The sequence below is a fragment of the Oncorhynchus mykiss genome, chromosome 26 (genome assembly GCF_013265735.2).
Source record: "Oncorhynchus mykiss isolate Arlee chromosome 26, USDA_OmykA_1.1, whole genome shotgun sequence".
In the NCBI taxonomy this organism is placed as follows: Eukaryota; Metazoa; Chordata; class Actinopteri; order Salmoniformes; family Salmonidae; genus Oncorhynchus; species Oncorhynchus mykiss.
The window spans coordinates 16948098-16961549 of NC_048590.1; the positions used below are offsets into that span (position 1 = coordinate 16948098).

Genomic DNA, 13452 nt, shown 5'->3' on the forward strand with positions numbered 1-13452 from the left:
TCCTCCAGCATCTTCACAAGGTCCTTTGCTATTGTTCTGGGATTGATTTTCACTTTTCGCACCAAAGTACGCTCATCTCTGGGATACCGAATGCGTCTCCTTCCTGTATATAACAGCTGCGTGGTCCCATGGTGTTTATACTTGCATACTATTGTTTGTACAGATGAACGTGGTGGTACCTTCAGGCGTTTGGAAATTGCTCCCAAGGAAGAACCAGACTTGTGGAGGTCTACAATTTTTTTTCTGAGGTCTTGGCTGATTTCTTTTGATTTTACCATGATATCAAGCAAAGAGGCACTGAGTTTGAAGGTAGGCCTTGAAATATATCCACAGGTACACGTCCAAATGACTCAAATGATGTCAATTAGCCTATCAGAAGCTTCTAAAGCCATGACATAATTTTCCAAGCAGTTTAAAGGCACAGTCAACTTAGTGTATGTAAACTTCTGACCCACTGGATTGTGATATATTGAAATAATCTGTCTGTAAACAATTGTTGGAAAAATGACTTGTGTCATGCACAAAGTAGATGTCCTAACCGACTTGCCAAAACTATAGTTTGCTAACAAGAAATTTGTGGAGTGGTTGAAAAACGAGTTTTAATGACTCCAACCAAAGTGTATGTAAACTTCCGACTTCAGCTGTAGGCAAACAGGATATATAATAAACAGAGTAGCAGAGGCATGTGTGAAGACTGTGAAAGTGTGCGGCTTCAATATGCATGTGCGTGTTAGCGTATGTAGCGTGTGTTGGAGTGTCAGTGTAGTATGTGTGAGTAGAGTCTAGTGAATGTGCATAGAGCCCGTGCAAGAGACGTCAGTGCAATAAAATAAAGAGGTAAAAATAAATCATAAAGGGCGACAATATAAACAGTCTGGCCATTTGATTAACTGTCCAGCAGTCTTATGACTTGGGGGTGGACGCTGTTCAGGAGCCAGCCATTCCACAATTACGCATTCATCCCTACACCTACTGTGGAATAGCACAATGAAACTCCTTCTCCGAAGCACCCATAAATATAAATAGAGCCGTTGAAAACTGTAGGGCGCAAGCGTCGTCTCCTGCCATCCATTTATTCATTTAGTAACTAAGGAGTAAAAAGCTACACTTAAAACAGTTTGGCAGTGCAAAGCATTTCAATAGGTTAGACTGAGAACACTATCCCCGAGAAGAAATGAAGAGGAGAAACACAATACAAACAATAAGTCATCAAATATCAAAGGGAAAGACTGAAAAGTGATGGATTACAAGGAAGTAACAGTTTAATGACATCCACCTTGTCCAGTGCAGCCTTTTCCAGCTCTTCTTTGGCAATGGTTAACTTGTGCTCCAGATCCATTAGCTGCTGTCCCTGCGGAAAGACAAGATACTTGAGCTGAAACAGTTGAACTCTTGCAAACACAGCAATTTCCTAAGCTACCGTGTCTTGACTACTGAATACAGGGCGGTCACTTCAGTCAGAGGCGCTTGCTAAGACTTGCTCTGCGTGGGTTCATCACTTTTGGCTGAAAATCCCAGTGATTGTGTTCCTCTCAAAATTATTACCCCCAAAAGCCTACGATAAAAACGTGACAGAATCAAGAAGATTTGATTGAACATGGCTCAATTACAGTACATACCAAACTGTTTGAGGAATAAGGTGATTTGGGGTAATGAGTTTTACTTTAAATCGACTGATATATCACCAAACTACCTTTGCAAGTTCCAGTATTCCAACACAATGAAAATGTAGCCTAGTCTGGCTTTTAGGATTACGAATACCATTCTGCTTTTAACAAAATATATACATATCCACGACTTATCCCTGTGCGATGTGGTAACTCTAAGCCAAGCTATAGACCGCTAGACACCTTCCCCTCAAAAGCGTCTCAATGTGTAGACCAGTACATTTCAAGGTTCAAACTTCAGGGTTACATACTATAGGAGGGATAAGGGGGAATAAAGGGATCCACCTAGATTTATTCAAGACCGTCTCGACTAAAACAAGATGGCTCTTCACCAACGGTTTGATCTTGTAAAAAAAAAGAAAAGGCTACCGGTAAAACCATCACGCGTGCTTGAGAGCAGGGTTGAGGCCAACTCGATCTCAACGCAATTAAAATTCCATCCATAAATTTCAAATTTCAAAAAGGCTTGTTTTTATTCGCCCTTTGAACAAATTTAATCTGATTCATTATGTGAATTGACTGAGTTCAAATGAATTTGATTCTAGAAGGACTCATTACAATATTGAGGAAGTCATCAGGGAGGGAGGACATGCTTAATAGGAGGGGATTTACAGAGGGTGTGTAAAAACAGCCCGGGTGGTGGACTTCACATTGTGAAAGTTTATAGCGCGCCTTTTACAGGGCTCTCCGACTGATATACTGTACAGGCGTACGTTCACAAATTACAAGGTCAACGTCTTCTGGCATGGAAAAAAACTCAGGTCTAAATGATCGACAATGAATATGTGTAGGAGACTATATGTGAGGGTGTCAGTTCACGTAAGACCTATGGCTATTATGGAGATGTGGAGTGTTGCATGGTGTACATTAGCACATACATTTGGCATGGTTCCCCAGATCCTCAAAAAGTTCTACAGCTGCACCATCGAGAGCATCCTGACCGGTTGCGTCATCGCCTGGTATGTCAACTGCTCGTCATTCAACCGTAAGGCGTTACAGAGGGTAGTGCGTACGGCCCAGTACATCACTGGGAACAAGCTTCCTGCCATCCAGGACGTCTCTACTAGCCCCCCCCCCCCTTTTGTTTTTACACTGCTGCTACTTGCTATCTATTATTTATGAATAGTCACTTTACCCCTACCTACAGTACATGTACAAATTTCCTCAATTACCTCGACTAACGTGTACCCCCGCACATTGACTTGGTACCCATTGTATATAGCGTTGTTATTGTGTTGGTTAAGGGCTTGTAAAAAAGCATTCCACGTTAAGGTCTACACCGGTTGTATTTGATTTGATTACATATTTCTCCACTCCTGTTCCCGAGACCAAATTTACATTTGCAAGAAATACTTAATTTTGATCATTTGTTCAAGTTCATTTCATATTTGACTACATGTGAGAGGTTGGCCTACAGTCATTGTCCAGTTCAGTCCAGTTCATTTAACCCATCTTAAATTCAAAGGTTTTTTATTTTACCTTTATTTAACTAGGCAAGTCAGTTAAGAACAAATTCTTATTTTCAATGACGGCCTAGGAACAGTGGGTTAACTGCCTGTTCAGGGGCAGAACGACAGATTTGTACCTTGTCAGCTCAGGGGTTTGAACTTGCAACCTTCCAGTTACTAGTCCAACGCTCTAACCACTAGGCTACCCTGCGGTAGACCATGGGGTGCTGCCGCACCTGCTACACCCCTACTTCCACCATCACTTAATTGAAACTTCTAGAGATAGCACCCTTTTTTCAATTTTCGCCTAAAATGACATACCCAAATCTAACTGCCTGTAGCTCAGGCCCTGAAGCAATATTATTGGTACCATTTGAAAGGAAACACTTTGTGTGAATTGAATGAAAATAATATAACACAATAGATCTGGTAGAAGAAAATACCACCATCTTTGAAATGCAACAGAGAGGTCCCAGTTCTAGCCATCACTCTGTTTGTAATTCTGATGGTGTCCACAAGAGGGCAGCAGTGTAAGTGCAAAGTTTCAGAAGAATAACTTGAAGAATGAGCGAACTACATGACATTTAGTGTGAAGTCACCTAGGTACATTTGGGCAAATCGTGAAGGAGACATTTGCATTCATATTACATTTTTCTGTAAGAATATCGCCAAATCTGTATACTTGGACTTTGATTTAGCTTTTTCAGTATTAGTAGCCATATTATAAGTTCAACATTTGCAAAACATCCAGTTTTCATAACTCTGAATATCCTTATAATTTTTGCCCAAAAGGAAAAGGCATGCTGTTGCACAAGGTTAGCAAATACATTTTACGACAGATACAGGGTTTCCGGATACACCCGTAAAGCCCAGCTCATTGGCTATCTAGCTAGCTTTGTTTGACCCCAATTGGTGCTTATTTGACAAAGTTAGTCGATCAAGTGAAGACGCCCGCGTCATCGGCGTGCCATGAAGGCGTCGCTCTCTGACAAAATTTGGTGTCATATAGGATATACTACACCCCTAATGATATAGTGAAGTCTGGTTACATTCTAGGATCTCTGAGGAATACATACAAATGTGATTTGACTGGTTGAAACAACTTTTTGGGTTAGATTTTCACAGATTCCTTTCTTTGCAAATTGAACAAGTGGAAATACAAAATCAATCGTGCATGCTATATGGACCTTTTCAGGATATGAAAAAGGATGTTATCTAACAAAACAACATTTCATGTTATTTCTGGGACCCTTTGGATGATAAATCAGAGTAAGATTTCAGAATGTAAGTACACATTTCACCTTCAGAGGTGAATTTATCAAACTTATCGCTGTGAAAAAAAGTATTTTGTTGTTAGGAGCTTTCCTCAAACAACAGCATGACATTTTTTTCCGCTGTAATAGCTACGGTAAATGGAACAGTGCAGTTATATTAACAAGAATTCAAGAATTTCAGCCGATACAAATCACTTATATGTACCGACATTTGTTGTTTCTCTAAAATCTGTGATCGTGACACAAGGCGCTGCATGATTTACAACTGTCCCATTGACGGGACACCGATCCCTAAGAAGTTTTTAATATGTCCACCATACTGTTGTGGAACATGTTGTTTCTTATCTTCCCCTCCTCTTCTCTAGAACCTTAGAAAAAAAAACTTTCTGTGGAAAAGGTTCTACATGGAACCCAAAAGGGGTTTTCAAAGGGTTCTCCTATGGGGACAGCCAAAGAACCCTTTAAGGTTCAAGATAGCACTTTTTTAAAGAGTGTGTGACCTTTCTGAGTTGTCTAGTGTCTGAATGTATCCTGTATTTTCCTGCTCTTAGATCATACAGAAATGCTTACACCTGATTATAATGGCAATGACAGTTGAAACATGAAAAGGCGCGTTGAACTGCACCTATGTGAATGCACCTGTGTTGTGTTGATTATGTGACAAGGTTGGTTTACACCCTCCTTTGTAGTACATTTACATGTTGGGTGTTGCATCAGTAACATTGTGTAAAAGTGAAATACTCAAATTCAGAGTGCTGCTGAGATCACCCAATTGATCTGATCAAAGAGAAGAAGTAGTCTTATTTTGTATTTGTCTTCACATGGTAAGAAAACAGAGCAAGTACACTCAGGCTGAGGCCACAAAAAGACAAATAAAATACACATACGCATTCATCATTATCCGTTTTTGTCCGTCAAAAGCTCAACTCACCTCAAACTTTTCAGTCAATATTGACGGAGAGCTTCAAGTTGCAAACGTACAAAGGCGGACATCTTGGCAGTGTTTTTGACAGGCAAGCATCTCTGTTGTCCATCATCCGTCAACAGAAAAACTATTGACTAAATACATTTTTGGAGTAAACAAAATCTCTGTGGTTGTACTGTTGTCAAGTTGTCTCCAGGTTTCAGTGAGCGAGCAAGGACATTAACTGTTGTGCTTTTGAAGGCATCACTAAGATGTAGCAATGCAACAAGTCAGCCTTTCGAATGAGGCATTGCAGAAGTTTTGTTTTGTTATTGCGTGGATTTCTTGCAGAGCACAGTCATGGACAGAACTGTGATTCAGAACGAACCGTTTACACTGAAACCAAGGAATCAAGCAGAACACCATAGTCCCTGTGCCCAAGAACACTAAGGTAACCTCGTAGCACTCACGTCTGTAGCCATGAAGAGCTTTGAAAGGCTGGTCAAGGCTCACACTAACACCATTATCTCAGAAACCCTAGACCATCTTCAATTTGATATCGCCCCAACAGATCCACAGATGATCCAATCTATATTGCGCTCAACACTGCCTTTTCCCACCTGGACAAAAGGAATACCTATGTGAGAATACTATTAATTGATTACGGTTCAGCTTTCAACACCATAGTGCCCTCAAAGCTCATCACTATGCTAAGGAACCTGAGACTAAACAACTCCCTCTGCAACTGGATCCTGGACTTCCTGACGGGCCACCCCCAGGTGGTAAGGGTAGGTAACAACCATGCCATGCTGATCCTCAACACGGGGGTCCCTTAGGGGTGTGTGCTCAGTCTCTTCCTGTACTCCCTGTTCACTTATGACTGCATTCCCAGGCACGACTCCAACACCATCATCAAGTTTGCCGATAACACAACAGTGTTAGACCTGATCAATGATGAGACAGCCTATAGGGAGGAGGTCAGAGATCTGGCCATGTGGTGCCAGGACAACAACCTCTTCCTCAAGACAAAGGAGCCAAGCTTCCTGCCATCCATGACCTCTATACCAGGCGGTGTCAGAGGAAGGCTAGCCACCCTAGTCATAGACAGTTCTCTCTTCTAACACACGGCACCGGAGCACCAAGTCTAGGTCCAAAAGGCTCTTAACCTCTCTGGGATATGTGGGACGGTAGTGCCCAAAATCCAGTGAAAATGCAGAGTGCCAAATTCAAATAAATTACTATAAAAATCTAACTTTCATGAAATCACACATGCAAGATAGCAAATTAAAGTTACACTTTTTTGTGAATCCAGCCAACATGTCAGATTTAAAGGATTTTTTTTTTGCAAACGATGCTATTATCTGGGGATAGCAAGCAACATAGTAAACAAAGAGAGAGAAGCATATTTCAACCCTGCAGGCGCGATACAAAACACAGAAATAATAATATAATTCATGCCTTACCTTTGACAAGCTTCTTCTGTTGGCACTCCAATATGTCCCATAAACATCACAAATGGTACTTTTGTTTAATTAATTCCGTTGATAGATATCCAAAATGTCCATTTATTTGGCGCGTTTGATCCAGAAAAACACCGGTTCCAACTTGCGCAACGTGACTACAAAATATCTCAAAGGTTACCTGTAAACTTTGCCAAAACATTTCAAACTAGTTTTGTAATACAACTTTAGGTATGTTTTAATGTAAATAATCAATCAAATTGAAGACGGGATGATCTGTGTTCAATACAGGAGGAAAACAAACTGTAGCTAGCTTTCTGGTCACGAGCCTCTATCTAACAGTACACTACAAGTTACCCTCGTTCAAGATGGCCGTACTTCTTCATTACACAAAGGAAAAACCTCAAACAATTTCTAAAGACTGTTGACATCCAGTGGAAGCGATAGGAACTGCAAGAAGGTCCCTTAGAAATCTGGATTCCCAATGAAAGGCCATTGAAAAGAGAGTGACCTCAAAAAAAAAATCTGAATGGTTTGTCCTCAGGGTTTCGCCTGCTAAATAAGTTCTGTTATACTCACAGGCATGAGAGTGTTTTCTATCCAAATCTACTAATAATATGCATATCTTATCTTCTGGCGATGAGTAGCAGGCAGTTGAATTTGGGCATGCATTTCATCCGGACGTGAAAATACTGCCCCCTGTCACCAAGAAGTTTAACAGCTTCTACCCCCAAGCCATAAGACTCCTGAACAGCTAATCAAAGGGCTACCCAGACCCCTCTTTTACGTTGCTGCTACTCTCTGTTTAACTCTCTGTTTATTTACCTATGCACAGTCACTTTAACACTACTGTACCCACATGTACATATTACCTCAAGTACCCCGACTAACCGGTGACCCCGCACATTGACTCTGTACAGGTACCCCCGGCATATAGCCTCGCTATTGTTATTTTACTGCTGCTGTTTAATTATTTGCTACTTTTATTTTATATTTTTTACTTACTTTTCTTAGAACTGCATTGTTGGTTAAAGGCTTGTAAGTAAGCATTTCACTCTAATACCTGTTGTATTCGACGCATGTGACAAATAAAATGTGATTTGGTTTGAAACTAATAAACAATATGACAGGATTATTCTTTAGATTCCCATGGACCATTCTTAACATTCCTATCTTTTATGAATATTGTTCCAAAGTTCAAAGACTGTTCCAAAGTATCACAGGCGTAAAGGCTAGTATATAATTTCCTCATTTCAAATGACGTTTGAAAAGAGAGGTAGTCATTGCTCCCTACACTAAATTACTCTGAAGAAGATGGTGGATACAGAAGTGCTTACAAACGATTCAAAGCGGTCCATTTCGAGACAATTGGACAGAAAAGATTATCAAGCATTGCTGGTCAATAACAAGTGGGGTTATTGTCATGCTGTAAACATCTCAGCTGTATACTGTATGCAATGAAGGCTTTGTTCCCTTTTATGCGGGCTATACAGCCTCAATTTGAAAATGTCAATATATGTTTTTTTTTATTGGAGAATAATATGAGTGCAGGGAGTTAAAGACTATTGAGTGTTGAATTTGCCTCTTTGAAAGAATTGACCACTAAAGAAAGGCCATCGAAGGCTCACAGTTTGTTTCCGTGGGGAATATACAATAAGGGTGTGGGGTACATACGGTGGAGAGTAGAACCATTACAATAGCTGTCATCATTCAAGAGTGCTCTGAACACTATACGGGCAAAGTGACCCATATATATCGAATTGTGTCTATAAAAGAAGTCACAAAAGGGAAAATCTTCTCCAGTATATCCATAGATATCCAGGCAGGGGGGAAAAAACTGGCATCTTCAGGATGTTTTTTAAAAAGTATAATAAGTAAATGTAACATACACCATCACAATAAACCCATTATTTATTTTAGGCAGGTCTAAAGAAACATTGATGATACTGTATGAAGAAAATGTATTTCATAAGCACAGAATCTGAGTTGGCCTACTGTATGTTATCTGGCAATGCGTCATGCCGCACGCTGGAAGGCTTGTTCATTTAGCAGACAAGATATTCTTATAAATCCCATGTCATTGTTTTATATTAGATGATTTGATAGTATGAAGCATAAAATAGAAAGGATATTTTTCCCATCCTGGAGCGCGTGTGCATGTGAAGTGGCTATGTTGGAGCATAAAAGTGATCATTTGAAACAGGTCCTATATGCTAGATCTAGAGTTATTTGACCACATTACTTGTGAATGATACAAGCCTTAGAATGTTGTAGAAATCCAAACAAATATGGGCTGCGTGATGCGACTAAAGGCTTTTGATGATTTGAGAAAGTCACAAAAAAAAAAACTTCCTTGCCTCCGACTGCACATGCTGTTCTCTCATCAAGTAATCATGTTTTTCACCCATCAGACTATTCTCAATGTAATCTTGTCTTTACTAAGATGTCAAATGTGTTTCAATTTAGAATGGCCTATTATCAAATTGTCAGGAACAGGAGCAGGAAAAAAAATACATGTCAGTCATATGCACCCGAATAGCGAATGGAGACCATGGGCTCTCGAACCCTGTTCCTGCAGCTATCCAGTGCTTAATTTGGGAAACCAAGTTAACCTGTTGAATCTATGGGGGCGCTATTTCATTATTGGATAAAAAAAACGTGCCCGTTTTAAGCGCAATATTTTGTCACGAAAAGATGCTCGACTATGCATATTATTGACAGCTTTGGAAAGAAAACAGTCTAACGTTTCCAAAACTGCAAAGATATTATCTGTGAGTGCCACAGAACTCATGCTACAGGCGAAACCAAGATGAAACTTCAAACAGGAAATGAGCAGAAATTCTGAAGCTCTGTTTTCCAATGTCTCCTTATATGGCTGTGAATGCACCAGGAACGAGCCTGCGCTTTCTGTCGTTTCTTCAAGATGTCTGCAGCATTGTGACGTATTTGTAGGCATATCATTGGAAGATTGGCCATAAGAGACTACATTTTCCAGGGGTCCGCCCGGTGTCCTTTGTCTAAAATGGTGCGTAATCTTCAGTTGCGGGCATTTTCTCCTGGGATTCAGGACAGAAAGCACACTTCCACGAACGATATATCATCGAAGAGATATGTGAAAAACACCTTGAGGATTGGTTCTAAACAACGTTTGCCATGTTTCAGTCGATATTATGGAGTTAATTTGGAAAAAAGTTCGGCTTTTTGATGACTGGATTTTTGGGTTTTTTGGTAGCCAAACGTGACGCACCAAACGGAGCGATTTCTCCTAAACAAATAATCTTTCAGGAAAAACTGAACATTTGCTATCTAACAGAGTCTCCTCATTGAAAACATCTGAAGTTCTTCAAAGGTAAATGATTTTATTTGAATGCTTTTCTGGTTTTTGTGAAAATGTTGCCTGCTGAATGCTAACGCTAACGCTAAATGCTACGCTAGCTATGAATACTGTTACACAAATGATTGTTTTCCTATGGTTGAGAAGCATATTTTGAAAATCTGAGATGACAGTGTTGTTAACAAAAGGCTAAGCTTGAGAGCTAGCATATTTATTTAATTAAATTTGCGATTTTCATGAATAGTTAACGTTGCGTTATGCTAATGAGCTTGCCGGGATAAATACACTCCTGGATACAGGTTGTTTTGGTAGCCAAACGTGATGTACAAAACGGAGCGATTTCTAATACACAAAGAATCTTTTTGGAAAAACTGAACATTTGCTATCTAACTGAGAGTGTCCTCATTGAAAACATCTGAAGTTTTTCAAAGGTAAATTATTTTATTTGAAGGCTTTTCTTGTTTTTGTGAAAATGTTGCATGCTGAATGTTACGCTAAATGCTACGCTAAATGCTACGCTAGGTATCAATACTCTTACACAAATGCTTGTTTTGCTATGGTTGAAAAGCATATTTTGAAAATCTGAGATGACAGTGTTGTTAACAAAAGGCTAAGCTTGAGAGCTAGCATATTTATTTCATTTCATTTGCGATTTTCATGAATAGTTAACGTTGCGTTATGGTAATGAGCTTAGGTCTATAAATAGGATCCCGGATCCGGGTTTGCTCGCCGCAACTGGTTAAATCTGCTTGGGAACATCAATAGTAACATGTTTTCACAACTAAACATATTTTATTTAACTGTTGACAGCCCCTCTCTCTGGAAAGGAATGAAGGAGGGAGGGGAGGAGATGGAAATGCACGGTGGTGGGATATTCTGTAGCTAAAGGTCATGTCAGCCTATTAACTATGAAAATATAAAAAATGCACTATTACTAGGCTATTCAAAATCAAATACAAATTCACTATAATTGTAGGCTAACTCTGTAAGCCGCACAAGCTGCACAATCAATGAACCAACAGCATTGCCTAGACCTATACCTTCTTTCCCAGACTCATGTTTGAAGCATAGCATAAGGTAACGAGTCCATAAGTATGCCTAATAATACAGTCCACACTCAAAGGTCATTACTAGAATTTGTTTCATTTTGGAGTAAAGGCTAGACCAATTCTGTACCAAAGACATATTAAATCCGTTTTTCTTTTCTTTTTTCTGCCATGCATAATATAAGTAGGCTATGTAATTGTATAAAGGCACCATCATCGGGCTTGGACTCATATATAGGCCTATGCTATGCATAAGCTCTAATATGCATGAGGGTTTTGAATTAATCATCCCCTTAGAAAGCGCTGTCCATTTCGATGTGTTAGGCTTTTTAACAACATCCCAAACGACCTTGTTTTTCACTCAGTTTCAACCTGTTATTGAACTTTTCTTCAAATTCATCAATCAAAGTGAAGTGAGTTTTAAAAGTACATAGAGTTTTGATGATAAGTGTTTGATGTGATGTTCTATTGCATTTAGGACAGAGTGGTTAGAGGGACAATAGAGCCCGGAGTACCAGGCCATTAGCGAAACGATGGTCGTTAGTGAGTTGGGCACTACCAACGCATGTCCGTAGTGCATATGAGGAGATTACCGTTGTCAACGGTCACGTGGAATTTTACTGCGGTCATGACTCATGACTGCTGGTGTGGCAGTAATACGGTGACACCAACAGCCTTAGCCACCCCCATGCTTCACGGTAGGGATGGTGTTAGACAGGTGATGAGCTGTGCCTGGTTTTCTCCAGACATAGCGCTTTGCATTTAGGCCAAAGACCTCAATGTTTGTCTCATCAGACCATACAATCGTTTGCCTTATGCTCTCAGTCTTTCACATGCCTTCTTGAAAACTCCAGGCGTGCTGTCATGTGCCTTTTTCTCAGGAGTGGCTTATGTCTGGCCACTCTCCCATAAGGCAAAGAATGGTGAAGTGCTGTAGAGACTGTTGTCCTTGTGGCAGGTTCTCCATCTCAGCCAAAGAATTCTGTCAGAGTGGTGATTGGGTTCTTGGTCACCTCATTGCTCCGTTTAGTTGGATGGCCAGCTCTAGTCAGGGTCTGGGTACTTCAATATTTTTTCCATTTCCCAATGTTGGAGACCACCGTGCTCTTGGAAACTTTCAACACTCTAGAAATTGTTTTATACCCTTCCCCAGATATATGCCTCATCACAATTATATCTGGAAGATCTACAGAGAGTTCCTTGGACTTCGTGGTATAGTTTCTGCTCTGACATGCTCTGTCAACTGTGGGACCCTATAGACAGGTGTGTTTCTTTCTAATATATATATAATGTCCAAACAATTGATTTGGCCACAAGTGGACTCCTATTAAGTTGCAGTGACATATCAAGGATGATCAAAGGAAATTGGATGCGCCTGAGCTCAATTTGGAGTGTCATAGCAAAGGGGTGTGAATACTTATGTAAATAAGATCCTGTCCAAAAACATGTTTAGACTTTGTCATTATGGGGTAATGTGTGTAGATGGGAAGGGGGGAGGGGGGGGGGGTCTATATTTAATCAATGTTGAATTCAGGCTGTAATACAACAAAATGTGGAATACCGGTAAGTCAAGGGGTATGAATACTTTCAGAAGGCACTGTGTTGGAACACAGTAACAACTTATTTCTATAATGACCAAATAAAATATATACCCTAATCACCAAGACACAGGGTCAGCAAGATGCGTAGCCAAATGATGAAAACATCAGTAGCCTAAACATCATTGTAAATGACAAGTAGCCTTGATAAATAGTGAAAATCATCACAAAAGTTATATGTGTCGAAATGCCCATTATTGTTAGCTCATAAAATAGTCAGTTATTGTCAGATTGTGTTCACATTGTGTGCATCTTCATGCAATGTTGGATTTCATTTACCTGTTATCCCTTGTCCTAACAGTTGACACAAATATTCACACCTTTCACTTGCTTGACACACTTTGACATACAGTACCTTTGTTTGGTTGTAGTGCGTAATAGTATCCAGTTCTCTCTTTATTGTTTCCATCATCTTGTCATTCTTCAGCACTGTTGCACAACCGCTGTGCAGGTGCCTTATTTTGCACAGAGGGAGGGAGCTCCTAACTCACTTTGTTCATGATGCCGGCCAATGAAGGCACCAAGAAATTGTCCATGGTGAAATTTCCAAGAAATTGTCCAAGGTGACATTTACATGGTGACGATGTAAGGTACCACAAGCTTCATCACCACATTCTCCAACAGTCGCTCACCTGATTCCCGATGTGGATCTTTTCCCATATATTGAAAGTCATTCAACATGTACAATTACGCACACTCTCACTGTAGCCTAGCGAGTAGA

At 40.1% G+C, this 13452-nt stretch overlaps 1 protein-coding gene across 4 annotated transcripts in view; it reads right to left on the reverse strand.

Moving 5' to 3' along the window:
• Positions 1-13452, reverse strand: part of LOC110506306 (leucine zipper protein 2) — a 163130-nt gene that overhangs the window by 22857 nt on the left and 126821 nt on the right. For all 4 annotated transcript variants that reach the window (XM_036963551.1, XM_021585797.2, XM_021585796.2 and 1 more), the window contains exon 8: positions 1277-1351. In XM_036963551.1, the coding sequence (XP_036819446.1) occupies positions 1277-1351 (75 nt within the window). The remainder of the gene's footprint in view (positions 1-1276; positions 1352-13452) is intronic.